Consider the following 21540-nt stretch of genomic DNA (forward strand, 5'->3'; position numbering starts at 1 on the left):
CCTAAACAGTGTCAGGAAGAGGGAGAGTCTGTCTCCAGCCCCTGTTCACCAAAGGAGGCTCTCATAAACTGGAAGGGTCCCCAGGGTACAGGGCATCCTCCTTGCTGGTAGCTGGTGCATTTACCGACCATCTCAAGAGCAGCAGCTGCGAGGAACCTCAAGTATGTTGTAGTGGGGTGGCGGGGGGTGGGCAGGGAACTAAAGGTTCCCACCTCTTTCTTTTTTTTAATTTATTATTTTTTTTAGAGATTTTATTTATTTATTCATGAGAGACAGAGAGAGAGAGAGAGGGAGGCAGAGACACAGGGAGAGGGAGAAGCAGGCTCCATGCAGGGAGCCCCACGTGGGACTTGATCCTGGGTCTCCAGGATCACACCCTCGGCCGCAGGTGGCGCCAAACCGCTGCGCCACCGGGGTGGCCCGGTTCCCACCTCTTTCAGATGCTAGTTAGTTCCCTCTTACTGTTGTACCAAAGCAGCACAACCTACTGGCTTCAAATGACACAAATATATTGTTACAGTGACAGAGGTCAGGAGTCCCAAACAGGTCTTCATAGGTGCAATCAAGGTGTAGACAGGACTGCGTGCCTTCCTGGAGGCTCTAGGGGAAAAACCCATTTTCTTGCCTTTTCCTGCTTCTGGAAACTGCCTGTATTCCTTGGCTTGTGGCCCTTGCCACATTCAAAGCCAGCGATGGCAGGTCGTCTTTCTCACACCGTATCTCTCTCACACTCTCCTTTGTCTCCCCCTGTGACTTTTAATGACTCCTGTGGCTGCCCTGGGCCCAGCCGGATAATCCAGGATAGTCTCCGTATCCAATGCCAGCTGGTTGGCCAAACAGCCTTGAAATTGCTGGCGCCACATCTGGATCACAAGTGGGGCCATCTTTAAAATGAAGCAGAAGGGAAGGCAGAGAGGAGAAATGGGAAAACCAGCTGGCATTGGATAATTTCCCTTTGCCATGTAAAGTAACACAGTCACGTGTTCCAGAGATTAGGATGCAAACATCTTTGTTGGGGGGTGGGGTGGCAATTATCCTGCCTGCCACAGGTGGGAAGGAACTTCTACAGAGTCTCGCTGGGTTGTCCGCTGCATAAATGGAAAGTTTTCTATTTATCTATTTAAATACATAATCTCCTTTCTTTTCTATATAATCACCACCAGTGGATAAGCAAAACACTCCCTATATAAAAATGATGCCCCCTATATAAACCCTGTAATGACTTACTTTGACTACTACTTTGTTGCTTTCATCAAAGAGCAATGTTGTGAAGAAATTAGCCTTAATAGTGAACAAATAATTAGGTGCAACTGATTGACAGTCTTGTCTGGTGTATGTAAATTTAGTTCCTGTTTACTGTTCTTGCTTCTTTTCTCCTGTTGGGTTTTTCACCAAGTTCAATGTAGATTCATAGTTATTATGTGGATGCTTCCCACCATTCTTTCATCATAACCCCACAAGAATTCACAATTCAGCAACTGCATTTTTTGTGGTGTCATAAACAGAGCAGACTATAACACTTTCAAATGGTACACAGTGTTCTCACATGAAGCAATTGACCTGAAAGTGTGGGCATGTCCACTCTTTCCCGTGTTACAACTCAACAGGATGTGTGGTACAGAAAAGCTTCCAGGCAGGTGAAAACAAGTTCCTTAAATATAAGCAAAACATATGCTTTGCTTAACAAATATACCTTTCTCAAGGTTTTAATGAAATTTAATGGGTGAGAATGAGTTTTAATGAATCATGCCTCAAGGCTTCCATTTTATGACACATGCCATCTGGGAGAAATAGATCTATGGGAGTCTGCTTGGCCAGCTGTGTCAGGAACTCCCAAACGACCCCCCCCCCCCCCAACAGCTTGATGATTTGCTGAAATGACTTGTGAGACTCAGGAGCTCTTGCTTTACTGCAGTGAAAGGATACAGTCAAGGTCATCAGAAGAAAAGCTGCACAGGTGAAGTCCAAGAGTAAGGAGGCCCAAGCTTCCAAGAGTCGCTTCCCGCGGAATTACATGGAGACACACTGAATTCTCCCAGCAATGAAGCATGACAGCATGTATAAAGTGTTGCCAACTAGAGAAGCTCACCTGAGCCTCAATATCCAGTGTTTTCATTGTAGTTCAGTCACATGGGCACTACGGTGTCCAAATGACTCATCTTAGCTACTCAGTCTCTGGGCCCCATAGAGGTCAAGTTGATCCTGTGTGGCCCAGGGCCTCACAGAAACACTCTCATGAAGGAGGATATGTCATGGCCTCAGAAGTTATCTTCCAGGAACCAGCTGAGGGCCAGTCCTCCTGAAACAGGTCTTTCTTTGGAATGTGCAGGGCCTGAGCAACTGTGGTCTGCTGAGTTAGCTCCTTACCTACGTCCCGTGGATATGGTGAGGATTAAACAAGTCAGATGCCTTAAAAGATACATAGTATTATGTAAAGGAGATATGTAAAAGTCAAATAGTGATACCTGTTTCAAAAAGGAAAAAAAAAGAAATATCATTTTCTCAAGCAGTGATCAAATTACAAAGTGAAGCAAATGGATTGGTAACTAGGTGGGTAGATTTGAATTGAAATGCACAGCCCAGCTGGAAACTGCCAAGGTTCTTAAAGTGGGGACAGCTTTAACCATGATGCCAGGGGATGTCATAATATTCAGATGGTAAAAATACACAAACTTCTGGGAGTCAGCTAGAGTATGTCTTTCCCACATCTCTGTGGACTCCTTAGACCCCGAGGTTCCCAATACAGGCACAGGATCTGCCACACACATAATCGGTCTCCATTTTCAGCTTTAAAAAAATACCTCCAAGATTTTGTAAGTTAACTCCCACCAATATTATGTGTTATCTACTGTCATACTAATTTAATACCTTCCATCCCATAATATCCTACCTCTGCAACAAATGTGGCCTGAGAGCCAGAGGAGGAGGCTTTTGGTGCTCACCATTTCAGAGTCCCCGTACAGTCCCCACCAACTTTGTATTAGCAAAATACCACAGACTGGGAGGCTGAAACAACAGAAATTTATTTTTTCACAGGCCGGGATGCTGGAAGCCCAAGATGAAGGTATCAGCAGGGTTGGCTTCTCTTGAGGCCTCTCTCCTGGGTTTGAAGATGGCCCCCTTCTTGCTTGGTCCTCCCTTGGGCTTTGTCCTCTGCATGTCCCTCCCTGCCATCAGATGGACAGTGCCATCAGATGAGGACACTGCCCTTATGACCTCATTAACCTTAACTGATTAATTACCCTCAATTACTTCTCTAAAAACCCTGTTTTCACATACAGCCCCACTGGGAGGTGATGGTTCACCATTTGAATTTGAGAGGCAAACAGCTCACTCCATAGCAGTCTTCTTGATATTTCATGATCAATACCACCACCAATCAAGGCTATAAGATTCCAGAACTTTCCAGCCACTCCACCCTTTCAGCTCCCAAGACAACTGAGCAGAATGGTAACAGCATGACTCTATGAGGGCTTACTACAGGCCAGGCACTATTCTAATTATGTTATATGAATTTATGCATTTCATCCTCATGTAGGAATCCCAGGGGACCTGATGAACAGTCCCATGATCTAAACCAGGGGTTGGAAAATGTTTTCTGTAGGGGGAGGATGACAAATTTTTTAGATGTGGGGCCATATGGTTTCTGTCACAACTACTCAACTCTGCTGTTGTAGCATGAAAGCAGCCACAGACAAATGAGTGAGACTATACTCCAATACAACTTTTTTCAAGTAGACTGAAATCCAAATTTCATATATATTTCATGTGTCATAAAATATTATTCTTCTTTTGATTTTTCTCCGTCCTCTAAAAATGTAAAATCCATTCTTATCTGTCACACCAGACACAAACAAGTGAGAGGCCATCGTTTGCCTGGTCTAAACCAATTGAGAACTAAAAGAGTAAAGCAGAGGGAACAGCAAAATCTCACTTTTAACATTGGTCAAGCCAACATGGAGAATGTGGGAGACTCCCAAATTTGACAGATTCACACAGTCTACAGCACTTCCACCCTAGGACCTCTCTGAGCTGTGGCAGGTCTTTCCAATTTATGGCAAGAAACCGGGGAGAACAGAATAGATTCTTCCTGCAAGAAGATGTCCAGCATCTTCGTTCAGACTCAATGATTAACTGAAGTCTTAGTATTGGAGAGAGTCAGGAGTGTTATCCTGGGGAGTCCATCTCATCACAGCACCAGGAAGTCTCCATCTTCCCACACTGGTACCTCACAATGCTGCTAGAAGGCAGGAACTCTGTGTCTGTTTCTTACAGGTGAGGAAACTGAAGCATAAAGGGGTTGAATCACAGGATTCAAGTCTAAGGGGCTGATTAGGAGCCCATCCTCTTTTTTTTTAAAGATTTTATTTAAAGGAATCTCTACACACAACGTGGGACTCGAACCCACAACCCTGAGATAGAGAGAGAGGAAGTCACATACAACACCGACTGAGCCAGCCAGGTGCGCCCGGAGTCTATGCTCTTAACCACCTCACTATATGCCTTTCACGTCCTTCTGCATTTACTGTCTATCAGAATGCTCAGTGATACTGACTGTACAAGACAGACGAGGGAAGAGTACTCTACCTCCCTTTTTCCTAACTGTAACTGGCCTCAAGCAAAAGGGAAATGCAAGCTCTCTCCCGCTGCCTTCTCTCCTTTGATGTTGGAGAACAATCCATCATAAAGATTTTCTCATTTAGCCTTAGATAATGAAATGCAGCACCAGAATAATCTCTTGGAGTTATAGACTGATGGAGAAGGGAAATGATCCGGTCTACCCCAAAGAAGAGCTTCCCTGTCTTGAACCCACTCACGTTAACTTACTGTAGTTTCACGTTTCGATGAGAACACTTCCTTATGATGCTCATCATGCTCTTACATACCTTTGAACTCTGTGAAGAAGGCAGGCAAGAAATTAATGTCCTCACTTTACCAAAGAAGAAAGTGAGGCTCTGTCCTTGGGGGCTTCAGCTCACAAGGTCCGTGGTCGCACCGAGAGCAGACACCGTGCACTTCCCATGACTCAGCTTCTCTGCACAGCCCCGCAATACAGGGTGAAATCATTCAACATCAGAGCTGCAGCGTCCCAGCCCCTTCTGGATACTCAGTAGACAGGAATGGTAGAAAAATGTTTGAGAATTCTGCAAGTACATAGGCCTCACAGCATGTACTTCTCAAAATAAAATGTTCACGATTTAACTTTGAAGTGGAAAAAATAAGCTCTATATGAGGCAACTCCAAGTGATGAAAATTCCAAGTTTATTTTAAAACACACATTTTTATTTTCTAGCGTATGTTTTTATAGTCTCCAAATCTTCTACATGAAAATTATGTTTTTATCTTAAAAAAGAAAAATTTGTATTGTTTAAAGTTTTTTTTTTTTCAAAGATTTTGTTTATGTATTCCTGAGAGACACACAAACACAGGGAGAAACAGGCTCCATGCAGAGAGCCCGACACGGGACTCCATCCCGGGTCTCCAGGATCACACCCTAGGCTTGAAAGCAGCGCTAAACTGCTGAGCCACACAGGCTGCCCTGTTTAAAGTTTTAAAATACAACTGCAGGGGATCCCTGGGTGGCTCAGCGTTTTAGCACCTGCCTTTGGCCCAGGGCCTGATCCTGGAGTCCAGGAATCAAGTCCCATGTCAGGTTTCCTGCATGGAGCCTGCTTCTCCCTCTGTCTGTGTCTCTGCCTCTGTGTGTGTGTGTGTGTCTCTCATGAATAAATAAATAAAATCTTTTAAAAAATAAATAAAATAAAATACAACTGCAGACTTCATCAATCTAAAAAACAGTCTTTTAAATGCATACTCATAAGAAACAAAAAGAAATCCCCAGGGGTTAAAAATGAAGATGAAAAAAACCCCAGAACCAGAACTTTTCTAGTGGGGTATACTAGTCTGGGAAAAATAAAGGCTTAGGTTTTAATGCAACAAGAAATAAGAAACAATAGCTTGGGCTGGTCAGGTGAAGAGTTAGAAATAAGGTCCCTATATAAAATCAGACCTCCAAAGAGCTACACTTTCAATTAAAGATTGGGAGATCTTATTAATTTTAGATATCCCTATCTTATTTTTTAAAGATTTTTTTAAAAATTTATTTATTCATGAGAGACACAGAGAGAGAGAGAGAGGCAGAGACACAGGCAGAGGGAGAAGCAGGCTCCATGCAGGGAGCCTGATACGGGACTCGATCCCGGGTCTCCAGGATCAGGCCCCAGCCCGAAGGTGGTGCTAAAACGCTGAGCCACCCAGGCTGCCCTAGATATCCTTATCTTATAAATCAGTTAAGTGTATCTTGGGTATCTATTCTACTGTTTATGTTTCTACTGACTCTTGCTTATTCCTGTGAATTATGGACTGAGCTCATCTTTAACAAAGCTTTGTCTGAGAATCCTTTGAGGATTTCCCCAGGGTTACTGAACAGCCCAAGAGAAACACATACACACACACACAAACACAGAGATACTAAATAGTTCGGGAATCCCTCAGCAAAACCATCAAAGCTGATCACCTTAGAGTAAAGTCCACTAGTCAGAAAGCCATACCTATGCAGTCAGAATTTTCAGTTGGCTGTGAGGTACCACATTTTAAATATAAACAGTCAAGGAAAACATTTGAGGAAAATCTCTACCATGCAAAATGAACAGATAAAAAGAACTAGGGAAAATTAAAACAATACAAAAAGAGGGAAACATTTTTTCAGGACAGAAGATAATATATAGCAGAAGAATGAGCTTTAAGGACCAAAAAAAAAGCTCTTAAAGATTAAAAATATGATAACAGAAATAAAAAAACTCAACTGAAATATAGAAGGTAGATTTGAGGTAATCTTCCAAAAAGTGGAATAAAAGGAAATAGATGAAACATATGAGAAGAACAATAAGAAAATTAAAGGACTAATCCAAAAGGTCCAGCAGTTAAAATAAAAGAATTCCAGGAAAGATGAGTTGAGAAAATAGAAGAAAAAATTATCAGATATAATTGAAGAAAAATTCTTCAGAACCAAAAGACACGAGTCTCCAGATTTAAAACTATTCACCAGGTACCCAGAATGATGGATTTACTTCAGCATTTAGTATAGCATTAAATATACCATTTACTACTCGGCCAAACTATCAATCAAGAATGAGAGTAAACTAGGGGCACATGGCTGGCTCAGTCAGTGGAGCATGCTACTCTTGATCTTGGGGTGGTAGGTTTGAACCCCACATGAGGTGTAGAGTTTACTTAAAAAAATAAAAGAAATCAGAATAAACTAATCACATTCTCAAATAAACAAAACCTCAATTTTACTTCCAATGTAGTTCTTCTCAGAAAACGTACATATTTTGGGCAGAATCATTATACCAGAATGAGAAGAAAGAAAAAGGAAAGAAATGATCCTACACAGGACCAGGGAAATTTCTCATTGATAAAGCGAGTTCTCCTGATTATGGTCATGCAACAAGCATGAAAGTACCTGTACTGTACAGGTGGGAGCCAGCAGCTGATTTCCAAGAAGAAAAAAATGAACTCCGTGGAATACGGCTTTTTTCTTAATTGAGATAGAATTCATGTACCATAAAATTCACCTTTTATTTATTTTTTTTAATTCACCTTTTAAAGTGTGATGTTCACTGACTTTTAGTAAATTCACAAGGTTGTGCATCTATCACCACTGCCTAGTTTCAGAATATCTTCATTTCCCTCAAAATAAACCCCATGCGTATTCGCTTTCTCTTCCCATTTCCTCTTCTTCCAGCCCTTACAGCCACTAATCTCCTTTCTGTCTCTATGAATTTGCATATTCTGCACATATATACACATATATATATATGAGTTATGTATCTATATTACACATACACACCTTGAAGTATCTTCAGAGTTTACCCATACTATCAGTACTTCATTCTTTTTTTTAGAAGTGAGAGAGGGCACCAATTTTATAAAGATTTTTTTTAAGTAATGTCTGCACTCAATGTGAGGATTGAACTTACAACCCCAAGATCAAGAGTTGCATGCCCTACCAACTAAGCCAGTCAGGCACCCTAGTACTTCATTCCTTTTTAAAGCTGAATAATATTCAGCTTTAATGAATGACTTATCCCACATTCTGTCTATTTGATGCCATTTGGTTTATTTCTACTTTTGGGCTATTATAAATAATGCTGCTATCAACATCTATGTACAAGTTTTTGTATGAACTTATGTTTTCAGTTCTTTTTTTTTTTAAGATTTATTTATTCATGAGAGACACAGAGAGAGAGGTAGAGACATAGGCAGAGGGAGAAGCAGGCTGCCCACAGGGAGCCCTATGTGGGACCGGATCATGGATCCTGGGATCACGCCCGGAGCCGAAGGTAGATGCTCAACCACTGAGCCAACCAGGCGTCCCATGTTTTCAGTTCTTTTGAGTACAATAGAATATATCTGATATTTGATTGTGCTAAAAGGAAGTTTGGGAATGAATAAATGGTAACTTTCTAGAATGCTAACATAAAATTAAAAAGGAAAGAAAGAAAAAGGGGAAGTTATTGGTAATTCCAAATGAAAACAAAAGGTTGAATAAAAACTTTATTCATAGTGGCTTATGTAGATGCTGTGTTCACTGTAAACACAATATTTATATGAATAAAAATAAAAATTATGATCTAACTACTTTAGGAGGAAGAGAAGTGAGTGAGTGCATGCGTGTGTGTAAGGATGGAGATCCAGACATTAGGCCCTTAAAATATTTCACACACCTTTTAGTAATTGATAGAGCAAGCAAACAACAACAACAAAAATAGCAAAGATATAAGAGATTTGAAGACATTTAAGAAGCTTGCCGTAATGGTCATTTGTAGAACCTTCACTGAACAGTTAGAGAAAGCCCATTCTATTTAGGCACAAAGCAGTTGACCACAAGGCTTCAAGGCTGATTTCAACAAATACCAAACAAAAGATACCATATGGATAACTTTCTGACCAAAGTGTAGTTAAGTTGGAAATCAGTAACAAACAATGGGACTGGAAAAAGAATTATCAGCTGAAAATTACAATTTGAACAGACCCACTGTATTCACTCTCTGTGCTATGTAACAAACTAACACAAACATGGAGGCTTGGAATAGCACACATTGGTTATCTCACAGTTTCTGTGGGTCAGGGTTCTGGGCATGGCTTAACTGAGTCCTCTGCTCAGAGTCTCCTGAAGCTGCAAGCAAGATGTCAGTGGGGTTGCATCCTTCCTTTTCTGGAGCTCTGGTCCTCTTTCTAGCTCCCATGAGTGTTGTTCCTGGTGGAACAGTTCACTTCCTTGTGGATGTAGGACTGGGGCCTCAGCTCCCAGAGGCCACCACTGTTCCCTCCACTGCCAGGACAGGTCACCTCACAGCACCTGACCTCTTCCAGACCAGCAGGAAGGGTAAGACAGTCTGTCTCTTCCACAGTCCCTAAGTCTTTTTCACTGCCTGTGACATCTTATAAGCATGGGATTAACATCCTGTCACCTTTGCCATATTCTGTTGGTTAAAAGCGAGAGCCGGCTCCCACGTTCAGGGAGAAGGATTATAGAGGGTGGAGCAGTAGGGGGTGGAGATGACGAAGGCCATCCCAGAATTCTGCCCACCACGCTCACTGAGAGAATAAGAAATCATGATGGAAATTAACAGACTTCACCCATAGCTGACTTATGAAATATTTTATTAAAGAAGAATTGACATTTTAATAAGTCATGTTCATCTACCTTTGTGGTTTGTGCATTTTGTGTGTTGCTTAAGAAATTCTTTTCAACCCTGAAGTCATAAAGATTTTGTCCTAAAAGTATTAGGGCTTTACTTTATACATTTAAATCATTAATTTCATTAATTCAGTGTAGAATTTACTTGTACGGGGTGTGATATAGGGATTTATTTTTAGATTTCTTTTCCCATACAGATAGCCATTTTTTTCAGCACCATTTATTGAATAATTAGAACCTTGCCTGCTAATTTCTAATTCAGTCTTTGGTGTATGTCAAGGATTGTGTAAGCATGGATCTATTTCTGGGTCTTCCAGTCTGTTCCCTTGCTTTATCCTTACACCAATACCCATTGCCTTATTAATATGGTTCTTCTACATCAGGGTTTGCTATCTGGTAGAGGAAGCCCTCCCACCATATTGCTCTTCTTTATCATGGTTTTGACTATTCTCAGACTTTTGTTATTCCATGTGAAGCTTAGATTCAGCTTGCTTAGTTCTACTTTAAAAATACCAGAATTTGGGGCGCCTGGTTGGCGCAGTCAGCAGAACATGTGACTCTTGATCTTGGGGCTGTGAGTTTGAGCTCCATGTTGGGTGTAGAGATTACTTAGACATAAAATCTTTAAAAAACACCAGAATTTGATTGAAATTATGTCATCTATAAAGATTACTTTTGAGGGGCACCTGGGTGGCTCAGTCAGTTAAGCATCTGCCTTCGGCTCAGGTCATGACCTCAGGGTCCTGGGATCCAGCCCCACATGGGCCTCCCTCCTCAGTGGGGAGCCTGCTTCTCCCTTTCCTCCCTTTTTTGTTCTCTTTCTCTCTCACTCAAATAAATAAATGAAATCTTTTTAGAAAAAGATTAATTCTGGGAAAATTGACAGCTCCATTAAATTGGGCTTCCCCATTCATATGTATGGGATAACTCTTCCTTTGCTTAGGCCATTTATGTATTTCAATAAAGTCACAGTTTTTTTCCACCAAGGTATTACACAATATTTGTTACATTTATTTCTAGGTATTTTATAGGTATTTTTTAACCATCTTGTATACTTTTTAGTATTTAAAAATAATTTTTTGCTTATAAGTAGCAATGCAATTGTTTCATAATCTTATTCCTAAACTCAACAATCTTGCTGAGCTTTCTTCTCAATACTGATGTTCCTAGTGTGGATTTTCTTGCATTTTCCTTTGTATACAGTCATGTTATTTGCAAATAACTACAAGTTTGTTTATTATTTCCCAATCTTTTTTTTTTTTTTTAATTTTTTATTTATTTATGTTAGTCACAGAGAGAGAGAAAGAGAGGCAGAGACACAGGCAGAGGGAGAAGCAGGCTCCATGCACCGGGAGCCCGACGTGGGATTCGATCCTGGGTCTCCAGGATCGCGCCCTGGGCCAAAGGCAGGCGCTAAACCACTGCGCCACCCAGAGATCCCTATTTCCCAATCTTTATACATATTTCTATTTCTTGTCTTACTATAGAAGCCACAATATCTAGTAATATGGACACGCTTGTCATGTTCCATGAAATATAACATATGTGTAGGATTTTGATAAATAGCCTTTGCCCTAGTTTGGTGGGAGATTTAAAAAAAAACATAAATGGAAACAAAAGCAAAATAGGTAATTTGGACTTGATGAAAAAATTTTAAGTTATTTTTACATACATCAAGTCGAAATTAAAATGGGGAAGGATTTGAGCAACATTTCTCCAAAGATAGATACATGGCCAATGAGCACATGAAAAGGTGGGCAATATCATTAGCCATCAGGGAAATGCAAATAAAACCCACAGTGAGGTACAACTTCACACTCACTAAGCTGGCTAGAATGAAAAAGACTAAAACAGTGTTGTCAAAGACGTGGAGGAACTGGCCTCACACACTGCTGGTGGGGATGTAATATAGTACAGCTGCTTTGGAAAACAATTCAGCTATTCTTCCAAAAGTTAAACGTAGAATTGCCATAGGATCTGGCGATTCCCTTTCTAACAGTTCCACCACTGAAAAACATGTCCACACAAAAACATCATTTGTAAGGGCCAAGGGCAGCATTATTTGTAAGGACCAGAAAGTGGGAACAACCCACATGTCCATCAGCTGATGAATGGATAAGCACAAGGTGGTCTCTCCATACAATCAAATAACATTCAGCAGTAAAAAAAAAAAAAAAAAAAAAAGAAGTTCTGATTCAGGCTACAACATGGATAAACTTTGAAGTCACTATGCTAAGTGAGAGAAGATAGTCGCCAAAGACCATATGTGGTATGACTCCATCCGGATCGACCCAACAGGCACATCTATAGAGGTGGACAGTAGATCAGAGGTCGCTCGGGATGGGGTGGATGGAGTGAAGGGTCAGGAATGAGGAATGTCTCCCCAACAGGCACAGGGGTTTTTGTGGGGGGTGATGAAAATGTTCTAAAATTAGATTATGGTTTTGGTTGCACTACTCTGAATATCCTAAAAACTCTCAACTGTGCACTTCAAAAGGGTGAATTTTATGTAAATATATATATATATTATATATATCAGTAAAGCTATAAAAAATTAAATGAGATAAACAACAAATATGTTTCCCACGTAACTATGTGCCATGCAATATTTTATCAGGCAATCCTAATGAGAATTTTTAACTAGGAGAATTATATTACATCATATCATACCGTATGTTATATTACAGAAGTAGAGTGGTGTCCCGAATACAGAATACACCCTTACTGCCAGGTGACTCAGTGAAAGCAGGTCTTAGAAGAAGTCTGCCACCGTGGAAGCACTTCTAGCAAGCAGTCACAGATACAGTCACAATAACGTTCTCATTATTTCCAATGTCCCTTACGCTGAGGGAGGAGCCTCCACGTTCTGATAGTGACGTCTGAAGACCCTTGTCTCAGTCACCCTGGATCCAGGCAGGTGCACCGCACTACTTCAGGAGCACCTTTCATACAGTCTTTAAGTGAGTGGCACCCCCTAGAGTTGTGCAGAGCAGCAACATGATTCAGGACAGCGGCTCCCGACTGTGGTCTTGCAGAGGTCAGGCTGGCACGTGCTCCCTTGACTAAGGTCCTTTGGGGGTTCTCTGCTGCCCTGGGGGTGCAGGCCGATGTGTAACTTACCCACGCACACCTCCCATGTGGCCTGTGCCAAAGTATTTTTAAAGTGATTATGGACAGTGTAAAAACCTGAATGATACAACCAGCTGTGTGGCTGCTATTTTTAATTTTTAATAAAATCCTCGGTATTTCAGGTCAATGTTCTATCATTTTAATATGTGAAAAACGTTCTCTGAATGCAGAAAAAATATCATTGACCCCGAAGACCCCCGATGTGCCCGGTTGACACTCACCGGCCAGATGATTGCAGTGCCTCCAGAAGAAGTAGAATTTGCCAAGCAGGCCATGTTTTCAAGGTTTGTATATGCTTTCAAGTTGATTTGCCCCAAAATAAACCTCAATAAAAAGCAGAGGTGAGGACTGTGCCATTTGTTGCCTTTGAAGCAAATGAGAGTAATGGTCTGAGTGGCCCTCAGGTGGCAGCACTGCCAACCTCACGCTGGCTGTCTTGGCTGCTCCAGGTGGCAGCAGAGGCCACACAGCATCCTGATTGAGGCTGTCTTCCTTGCGCCCTTGCAACCATCCACAACACCTTGCCTTGAAATGGAAATAACTGGGCTTTGTAGAGAAGTCAACCCAACAAACATTGTCAAAGGGCCACGCTAAGCAAAGCACAGTGCAGAGGTGAAAGAGCCTCTCCAGTGTGGTCCTGTGATGCCTCTGTCTGACTCATGAAGATGCTGGCAGCCACAGGCTTTCTGCCCCCACCCACCCAACCCACCCACTGACTGAGTCAGATTCTCTGGAGAGAAGATTCAATCTAAATTTTAAAAGCACATTCCAGGAAATTAGCATGAATGCTGAAGTTTAAGAATCACTGCTGTAGGGGTTCCCAGTGAGCAGGAGGTTAGAGGTGGTGAGAGGTCAAGGGCTTGTGAAAACGTGAGGAGGGTGTGTGCAAGGAGGGGTGGTCGCTCGGGTGTGGAGTCTGTCTCCATGGGTCAGGGGGGTGGCCTTGGTCAGAGCCGGGCCCGGGAGTGGCAGGTACCCTCCCAGAGTTGCAGGTGATGAAAACAGGCAGATTAATACTTTGTCTAAGTTAGAGTAATATGAAAGCAGTGGAGAAGCGGTGTGGGTGGCACTTCAGGAGGTGAAGCATACAGGAGAAGCATCAAATAAGTAGTAGGAGAGGGGAACCCTGGCTTCTCAATGCAGTGGAAAAGAGTTTCACATCCACAGAGAAAATCGGAATGAACTCCTGAATCGTATCGTGATCAGATACATAACACGAACGCAGGGTTTTCTGAACATAGACTGAGAAAAGAACAGAGAGGGTGTGTGTGCCCGCATGCGTGATATACTTTCAAGCCCAGCTGTCCTCTTTACTTCTAAACACTCTTCTTTTGTGTTATGATAGGCAGTGAGAAGAGGCCAGAATCTCAGGGAGACCATTGGGTTCGTTAAATTCATTTCCTGCCGTCTGCATCACGCAGGCATGGTGTTGCCAAATTTTCACCACTATGTTACATGGGTCCCTTTATCTCCCACTTCGACGAATTTCATCTTTAGCTTCTTTTAAGCCCCCACTGTGAGTCTCCTCAAGTTCCTGCCACCTGCCCCTAGCTGCCTGCATGCAAGGCCGGTGCCCCCTGGATTAGGATTTGCTACACCTGCCCCACACCTGCCAGTGCCAAAGTGTGTTCCAGTTCCAAGTACAAAAGGTGTTGGCTTAAAATAATGACAATCCTTTTATTATCTTGGCTGCTCAAACATTTGGAGTGTTGGCCCATCACATCAGCAATTTAATTTCAAGTGGTTTAGGGGGAAAAACCCAGTTCATTGTAATGTACTTTCAACTTCTCTGTGCGTTTACAGTTATTTCAAAACAAATTATCTCTTATAAGAGGCCATGAGCCTGTTACTGCATCTACATTGTTACAGACATCCTTCCCAGCCTGCCTTTGGTCTTTGAATTTTGTTTCTGACATTATTTGATATGAATATAATTTTTTACTTTTATGAAATTTTAAAGAAGTGAGCCAAGCCCCTGCCCTTACGAATCATGCGTGTGTGTAGGGTTACGCATGAGGGAGAAAGCAAGTCAGTGAAGGTGGAGTGCAACGTTCCCTGTCCATTCTGGCTAACTCTCTACTTGGTTCAACAGTTCTAAGCCTCTGGCAGGAATGGAGATCTTCCCGTGAACAGATTCGTTTCATGGGCTCACAATTCTTTTGATGCATCAAGCCTGTCTTTGTGTTTCCTGGTAACAGTAACCAGCATTCACCGAGCACTTGGTCTGTGCAGGTGCTTCATGTGTGCAGAGTTGTTTGCTCTCCGCACAACCCCATGATCTGAGCACTGACCATCATCCCACATGATGGGTAAGGAGAGCAGGGTTTGAGAGGCCAAACGGCCCATGAAGCATCATAGCTCATCAGCAGTCAGCCTGGGATTGGAACCAAGGAGCCTGGGACAAGACTGGTTTGCTCCTCGGTGGAGGTGCAGTTTCCTGCCTTCCTGGGGGTGTCCCAGCCCCCATCCCTGGCTTCCTGGCTTCTGCCCCTGGCTCCACCCAAACGAGGCTTGGGTTCTGGAGGCCTGCCTTACCTGGCCGATGCTAGTAGTCTGGATCGCTGCCCGGGGAGGGTGCACCCGCTGATAAGAATGGCTCTCTTGTGACCTCTCCTTTATTTCTGCAGACACCCCGTTATGAGGAAGTGGCCTCGTCAGTATGAGTGGTTCTTTATGAAGATGAGGATAGAACATATCTGGCTTCAGAAATGGTATGGAGGAGTATCCGACATTTCGAGGGACGAATACTTCAGAGCAGTCCCAAGAAAGGCCTGATGGAGTAAGAAGAAAGTCCTTGGGGTTTGCAGGAAATGAAAACCTTTGAAGTCACGCTGCCAGACGGCGACTGATCTGCTTTTTGTCTGGTTGCAGGCTTCATAGCCGCCCTGTCATCATCATGGCAGAGTGAGGGAGGGTGACCAGGGAACCCTGTGCCAGGCTGGAGATTAGAGTGCTCGTTTGCAAACCCCCAGTTCCCACAGGCACTCACATATTTAGCCTCTGTATTGTACTCAACCCAGTCTCGCTGACTCGGGAATCATCGTTGGTTGTCAAAGTGACCTGTTGAGACAGTTGCTGTTCCATTCCTTAGGACAAAAAAAAAAAAAAAAAAAAAAAAAAAAAATTATGTGCAATGTGATTGCATTGTATTGTGAGCATATTTTCATTGCTTGCTGTGCCCAAAGCAGTCTGGATTTGAAGCTCACCGCAACCACAAAGGAACTAGATATGCCTCACATGGCTACAGTCTTGTGTTTGGGGTGAGCACGCAGGGCTGCTTGTCTATGGAGCACTCATCATGCTACTTACTGGACTGCAGATGCATTATGAAGTCACATTTGCTAGAATGTATTAGGCACTTAGGAAGCCTTTGTCCCACTGTAACATGACAAACTGCATGAGAACACAGAGTCCTGCGTGCAGCCCCATTCTGGGTGAGCAGGCCTTGGTAATTCATTCTTGAGGCAGGACAGCTTCAGCACCAAACTCCCCAGATCCCAACTGCTAATGCTTCTGACAGATGGTTCCCTTCCCTTAGGCATGAGGAGTGGCATCCAAAATAAGAAGCATCTCATTCTGTGGTGTGTAGAGAGGAGAAGGGCATGGGGGAAGTAGAGAAGGAAGCAAGGACAATATACAAGAGGAGGAATCCAGGAAGTCAGTAATTGAAGGCACACTCCCTGCCCAGCCTTGGACCAGGCCCTTGGCAGGATCATCTCATGTAAGCCTTACAACCAGTGAGAGTCATATCATTATTGCCACTTACAGACGAGAAAACTGAGGCTCAGACAGGCTACGTCAGCGTCCCATGGTCTGACTCCAGAAGCCACTGCTTCTGGTGAAGTGGAACTTAGATGATTTCCAATCTTAAGAACAAGACAAGAGTGTTATTGAAATGCAGGGGTGGTCATTGAATCAGCAAAATCGGTAAAGTGAGGATTAACCTGTCTGTGGCTGATTTGCCACGGTTAACTACCAAAATAACAAAAACAAAAACAAAAGTCTCTGAAGTTTTATTGTTACTACAGATTAAAATTTTCTACAAATTATATGCAGGAGCTCCTGGTTTTGCAAGAAACTGCATTGTACCTGAGCACACATCTAAGGCCTATAGAGGGCCTATGTGTATATATCCAAGACCTCTTACATTGACCTCTATAAAGATCTAGTAGTACCCAGTTTTCTGTCTTTTTATAATGGCTATGAACCCTCTTTGGTGGGTTAGGTATGTTGTATAACATAAAAACACAACACTATAGGAAATAAACACTTTTTAAATAAGTAAAATGTTATTGACGGTTATACTTTTATTTAAAAAATTAAGATATGAATAGAGTTTGAGATGTCAAAATATATTTTAAGTGCCTATTACTAAAAGCATAGAAAGATGCATGGAATTCTTTGTCAAAAGCCAATTATTGAAAGGGTTCCTAACAATAGCAATTTCTAATATATAAGAATAAGGTAACTTTGATGGTATTTTGTATTTCCAAGTTAAAAATTATGGCTACCTTCAATTTAGAGGTAAGAGGGGAAAACTGGAAGGATAAACCACATACTCCATAAGTCAACCTCATACCTTAAATCTTTGAGCATCACTACCTCCTAGTTCTGTCTTACGAATAATGTTCCTATGCTAAGTTTGCTTTTATAATGAGGTTCCACTTAGCTCATTAACGGCCTCTCTGCTAGCTTCAAGAGGCTTTGCAGTTGTGGGTGCCATTAAAAAACCACTGCTGAATGTTACCAGTTATTTATCCAAATTATAGGGAATGAAGTCTAAATAGGTTGGATGATAAAGAGTGTTGAAGATACATCTGTTTGAGAATGATGGGCCCCATTCAGGACAGTATGTTTCTGCAAATCTCTGGAAATTTACATTGATGAAAATGTTAAAGGCTGTCGTGGAAGTTCCACACATGGCAATAAACAAGAAAAAAAATTAAATGCATATGATTGGAAAGAAATATCTCTGTTTACAAATGACAGGATTGTCTACATAGAAATTCCAAAGAATCTACTAAAAAAAACAAAAAAACAAAACTCCCAGAACTAGTGGATTCAACAAGGTTTCAGGATACAAGATCAGCACACAAAATTTAATCACTTTTCTAAACACTAACAATGAACAAAGTGGAGACCAAAATTAAAAGCACAATGCCATTTGTTATAACTCCAAAGAAAATAAATAGGTATAAATTTATCAAAACATGTACAAGATCTATATGTTAAAAATTAAAAGATGTTAATGAAAGAAATCAAAGACCTAAATAAATGAAGAGATATACCATGTTCATGGATTGGAAGACACAAAATAGCAAGGATGTCGGTTCTCTCCAGATTTAGCTATCGGTTTAATGCAATTTCTGTCAAAGTCCCAGCAAAGTTTGTAGACATATTCAAGTTTATTCCAGGAATTCTAAGACATAGGCCTTGGAATAGCTAAAACAGTCTTGTAAAAGAAAAATAAGTAGGAGAAATCACTCTATTCAATATAAAAATTTATATGTAACTACAGTAATCAAGACAGTATGGCTTTTATTGCTGGAGGCACAGATACATAGATCAACAGAACAGAGTAGAAAATCTAGAAATAGACCCACATAAATATATTCGGCTGGGTTTTATATAAAGATGCAAAAGTAATTCAATGGAGGGAGGATAGTCTTTTCAGCAAATATGTTAAAGCAATGGGATATCCACAGGCAAATAGAAACCTCAGCCTAAACCCTATACCTTATGTAAAAATTAACTCAAAATGGATCATACTTCTAAACATAAAATCTTAAACTGTAAAACTTTAAAAAAATAGAAAATTGCAGGGCCTAGGGCTAAGGAAAGAGTCCTTTGATTTGATACCTAAAAGCACAATCCATAAAGGAAAGTTTGATAAATGACTTCATCAAAGTTTCAAACTTCTGCTCTGAAAAAGACCATGTTAGGAGAATGAAAAGACAGGCTACAGACTGAGAGAAAATATTTGCAAGTGTATATCTGACAAATGACTAATACCTAGAAATATATAGAGAACTCACAAAACTCAATAATTTTTTTAAAAAATCCAATTCAAAAATAGAGAACATATACAAACATTTCACTGAAGAGGATATACACATGGCAAATAAGACCATGAAAAGATACTCAACATCATTGATCATTAGGGAATTGCAAATTAAAACCACAATGAGATACCACTATGCACCTATCAAAATTCCTAACATATAGTAACAACACCAAGTATTAGCAAGGATACAAAAAAACTGGATCAGTCATACGTAGCTGGTGGGAACGTAAAATGGAACAGCCACTCTGCAAAACCATTTGGCAGTTTCCTATAAATCTAAACATGCAGCTGCCATACCACTTAGCAATTGCACTGTTGGGCATTTATCCCAGAGAGATGAAAACTTATGTTCACACACAAAAAATGTCCATGAATGTTCATAGCAGCTTTATTCATAATATTCAAAAACTGTAAACAACCAGATGTCCTTTAATGGGTGGCTGGTTAAACATGTGATACATCCATGCCCTGGAATACTACTCAGCAATAAAAATAATCTCTCATACAAGCAACAACTTGGATGAATCGCCAGAGAATTATGCTGAGTGAAAAGTCAATCCCACAGGGTGACATACTGTACAATTCATTTATACAACATTTTTTTATACAACATTTTGAAATGCAAAGTTCTAGAAATGGAGAACAGATGAGAGGTTGCTAAGGAGGAGTTTGGAGGAGAGAGGTGAGTAATCGCAGGGATCCTTACAATGGAAACATTCTGTGTCTTGACTGTATCAATGTCAAAATCCTGGTTGTGGTATGGAATAGTTTTGCAAGATAGTACCCTTGGGGGAAACTGGATAAAAGGCAAACAATATCTCTTTGTATTATTTTCTACAACTCTATGTGAATCTACAATTTCTGCAGTTATCTTAGAATTTGCAATTATCTCAGAGTAAAAAGTTTAATACAAACAAAATATAAGGCTTAACGGACTTACTAAGGCATTTATGCTATCTCATTGGTCCTTAATGAAATGAAGAACTCAACTATGTGCCAAAATCTAGCAGAACAGACATTAGTTTTCTTTAGTTAACCATTAATGTACGCACTTGTGAAAGAGAAGATTTGTTTTCTAAATGTATTCAATTTAATATTGAATCCAAATTAATAAGAATTCAACAGATTCAAATAAGATTTTATGTGGGACACATAGAAAAGGGAGGCTGTCTTCAAATTTCTGACATAAGCATGTTGAGTAAGCTGTAGGTACTGTAGGAATCCGAGTCTGTAAATACTGATTCTCCCCTGATTATAGGAAAGAACTATACTCCTAGTAACATTCCTGGAATATTCCTAAATATTCTGGGAAAGAAGTCTTCTTTTGTTTCTGTGAACAGCTATATCCTGACCCCTATGGTTTTATTTATAGTGACTGTACATATCCATGATGTTGACATAGGATAATTCTGATGTTACTTGTTTCAATGTACCTTGTGTATATTGACTCATTATGAGAGTTATTTTTTAGTTGAAATGTATTTCTGCAATTTTTCCAGAAAGTCTGTATTTCATTTTTAATGATTTATCCATCAAATATGGTCCTGAAAATAAAGCTTCTCTAGAATAATTTACCGATGCACATTTGATTGCTGTAACAGCAAGTCAGTTATTAGAAAATTTGAATTATAATGAAGCTATGGTTTGTCTAGGCTATGTAATGCATGTGGAGTGTGAAATCTATTTTCAACACTAGCTATGTCTATTTAACCAAAGACTATTTCATTTTTGATATGATTCTTGTGCTCAATTAAATAAAATTATGATATTTATATATAGGCATTTCATGTAATATTGCAAATTGACATTATTAGAGTTATAAGAAAATAGATGCTATTATAATAAATCAGCAGTTTAATTTCCACTAGAAAGAGAAAAAATTAGCAGGGCAGCTGTGTTGATAGGATTTTTTTAAGGCTCTGAGCACGATGCACTTAATTTGCAGATTTGGAAATGCTGATGTAGCCACACCTTGGTGTTTCCACTCTTGGAAGTACTTGCCATTTTTAGCATACTTGTTATTCCTAGAGTTCAGTGCTATGAAAAAGCTCCCTTTCACTGCTGGGAAAACATGCCCAAGGAGTCCCACACTGAGTGTGGCAAAAACTGACACAGGCTCACAGGAGTGAGGAATCCTGCAGCTTCCACAGACCACTGACCAATATTCTGGCTTCTCAGAGAGTTCTTGTCCAGCATGTAGTAACCAGTTGGCCAATTTACCCAGGACTGAAGGCTCTCGAGGACACAGGGCTTTCCATGGTAGAGTCAAGAAGGTCCAAACAAACCCAGATGTATTGGTCACCTACCTGCACTTGACCTCAGGCCCTGGTGTCCTGAGCAGATCATCTCCAGAAGTGACCCGTCTCTGAAACTGGGCCATCAGACACCTCCTTCAGTCTCTTACTCTCCCTCTGCCTCTGTCCTGCTGCCAGAGCACTGGGGTTCTTCATGCCCACTGTCTGAGTTCACTTGCTCAAGAAGTGACCCCTGACAGGATAGGACTACATGCAGAGCAAGGCCCTGCTTTCAGGAAGCTTCTGTTTTGTAAACAATTAGTAAACGATCAGGTTTTCAAGCCAGGTAATCTGGTTAATGTCTATAAATTTCGCTCCAACACTTTGGCCAATATCTCCAGCATTTT

General features: G+C 41.0%; 1 protein-coding gene and 1 long non-coding RNA gene across 5 annotated transcripts in view; one reads left to right on the forward strand and one right to left on the reverse strand.

The window, feature by feature from the left end:
- The window catches only part of CREG2 (cellular repressor of E1A stimulated genes 2), a 35930-nt gene extending 15461 nt beyond the window's left edge, over positions 1 to 20469 (forward strand). The window contains exons 3-4 of the mRNA XM_038550984.1: positions 13006 to 13119; positions 15463 to 20469. Coding sequence (XP_038406912.1) covers positions 13006 to 13119; positions 15463 to 15610 — 262 coding nt within the window. The 3' untranslated portion in view covers positions 15611 to 20469. The remainder of the gene's footprint in view (positions 1 to 13005; positions 13120 to 15462) is intronic.
- LOC119873655 lies at positions 1415 to 16138 on the reverse strand. Of its 4 annotated transcripts, none has more exons than XR_005365762.1 (5): positions 16042 to 16138; positions 15371 to 15921; positions 4887 to 5099; positions 2891 to 3006; positions 1415 to 2465 (listed from the first exon to the last, which is right to left on the reverse strand). It is a non-coding gene; the product is annotated as an uncharacterized LOC119873655 (long non-coding RNA). The 4 variants fall into 4 exon arrangements; XR_005365761.1 differs by lacking the exons at positions 1415 to 2465; positions 2891 to 3006 and adding an exon at positions 3013 to 3167 and having other exon boundaries at positions 15371 to 15606; positions 15825 to 15921; XR_005365763.1 differs by lacking the exon at positions 2891 to 3006 and having other exon boundaries at positions 1418 to 2465.
- Positions 20470 to 21540: the final 1071 nt, after the last annotated feature.

This window comes from Canis lupus, chromosome 10, assembly GCF_011100685.1.
Source record: "Canis lupus familiaris isolate Mischka breed German Shepherd chromosome 10, alternate assembly UU_Cfam_GSD_1.0, whole genome shotgun sequence".
Lineage (NCBI taxonomy): Eukaryota > Metazoa > Chordata > Mammalia > Carnivora > Canidae > Canis > Canis lupus.